The 1,610-nt window shown below is 38.6% G+C and overlaps 1 protein-coding gene across 1 annotated transcript in view; it reads left to right on the top strand.

Moving 5' to 3' along the window:
• LOC102201464 (uncharacterized) overlaps positions 1-1,604 on the top strand; it is a 47,749-nt gene extending 46,145 nt beyond the window's left edge. Inside the window, exons 3-6 of the mRNA XM_005720920.1 lie at positions 412-567; positions 669-777; positions 1,055-1,447; positions 1,547-1,604. Coding sequence (XP_005720977.1) covers positions 412-567; positions 669-777; positions 1,055-1,447; positions 1,547-1,604 — 716 coding nt within the window. The remainder of the gene's footprint in view (positions 1-411; positions 568-668; positions 778-1,054; positions 1,448-1,546) is intronic.
• Positions 1,605-1,610: the final 6 nt, after the last annotated feature.

Raw genomic sequence — 1,610 nt, 5'->3', positions numbered from 1 at the left:
CATGTATCGTGAGATTTTGAGCCAAAACCTCCTTCCATCAGTGAGAACTTTGAAGATGAAACGAGGCTGGGTCTTCCAACATGACAATGATCCAAAACACTAGAGCTTATTATATAGAAGTAGATCTTTGCCCACATTGACTTCTAAATATCTAAAGAAAAATATCGGTCTTTGAAAACTGTAATGCCTTTTTCAGCTATCCATTGGACTCAACATGCCTTGGAATTTACTTTGTTTCAAATCTGTCTAAACAAATGCATCTTGTATTACTTGATGAATTAAAACAGAAAATGGTGCTTTTGCCAGTGAAGTCTGGATATATGGCATTGCCACTGCTGTACTAGTTGGCTTCTTTTTGCTTTCTCACCAGCATGCTACCATTTGCAGTTGTTGATTTTCTGGATGGTTGAGGTGTATCCATAATTCCTTGCAAGTGGTTTACAGGACCAGCGGAAGATTCTTGTTTCTGGCCACCAGGGAGAGTCAATATCAATAAGGCTGTAAAGGATGGAGTTACTCCAGATACAAACTGGTCACAGTACAGAGTTCACATCTTGGGGAAAGCTGGTAAGAAGCATTTTTGTTTATTGCTACCAAATATTCTGTCATTAAAGACAGAACAAAAAATTTCTAACAACATTTTGTTGATGTATGTCAAAAATTTACAGAAAACTATGAAAATGCCAGGGTGAAACTGCGGAGGTCTGAAGCAACCTCTGATCTGCAGACTGAGTCGGATTCTGGAAGCAGATTGGGAAAAGGGAAGCGGAAAAGGAGGTAATTATGTTTCTTAAAAACGCCTTAAAAGCAACAATTTATCGTGGTGATTATAAGAAAAACAAAAAAAAATTGACAGTGTCTTTAGCAGACCATTGCTGTTCACCAGATTTAGATATGATCTTAAAATAGCACTTTCTAACTTTTTGACTTTTAAAAATCAGTTTTAGACTCCTTTTGATGCCGGACTATACATTAATGTTTTTAGTTTGTAGGACTAACCAGTAACTAAATTGTTTGTGGGGTTTTTTAATATTTTTTTAAAATTCATTTTAAGGCCAGTGATCCAGTCAAGCTCGGATGAGGATTGGGACAACGCTGCGGAACAGCCAGAGACCTCATCACCATCAGCAATGGAGAATAGACATTCAAGTGAAACTCCCCACCAGAACATCACTCATCCATTTGTTCAGCTACCACCACCCTCAACTCCTTCACCTGTGGTTTCACAACCAGTTCCAAGACAACTTGTACAAGCCACCAATACCAGCATGTTTGTACGTGTTCTAACCCTCCTGGAAGACATTAAGGAGACTCAGAGGATCCAAAGTCGAATGCTACAGTCTCTCCTCAAACAACGTGATGGACCAGTTGCTGCAGTATTACCCGAGGGTGCTGTTTTTCCTCTCCGGACAGTCGCAGACGTGGAAGTGTCACACAGTGGAAATTTGTATTTATCTTGTATATTGTTTTTATTCTGATTTTTAGTGTTTATTTATGAGTGTTTTATTTGCATGGTTTTATTCTGTTTCTATTGCATGGTTTTTAGTGTTTTATGTGACATGGTTTTTATCCACTGTGGACTGGCTGCACATGGGACAAATTAGCTGATA

Source organism: Pundamilia nyererei, unplaced genomic scaffold (genome assembly GCF_000239375.1).
Source record: "Pundamilia nyererei isolate P.nyererei 1_Seehausen unplaced genomic scaffold, PunNye1.0 scaffold00003, whole genome shotgun sequence".
NCBI classification, from domain to species: domain Eukaryota; kingdom Metazoa; phylum Chordata; class Actinopteri; order Cichliformes; family Cichlidae; genus Pundamilia; species Pundamilia nyererei.
This window is presented reverse-complemented; position numbering and strand designations above follow the sequence as displayed.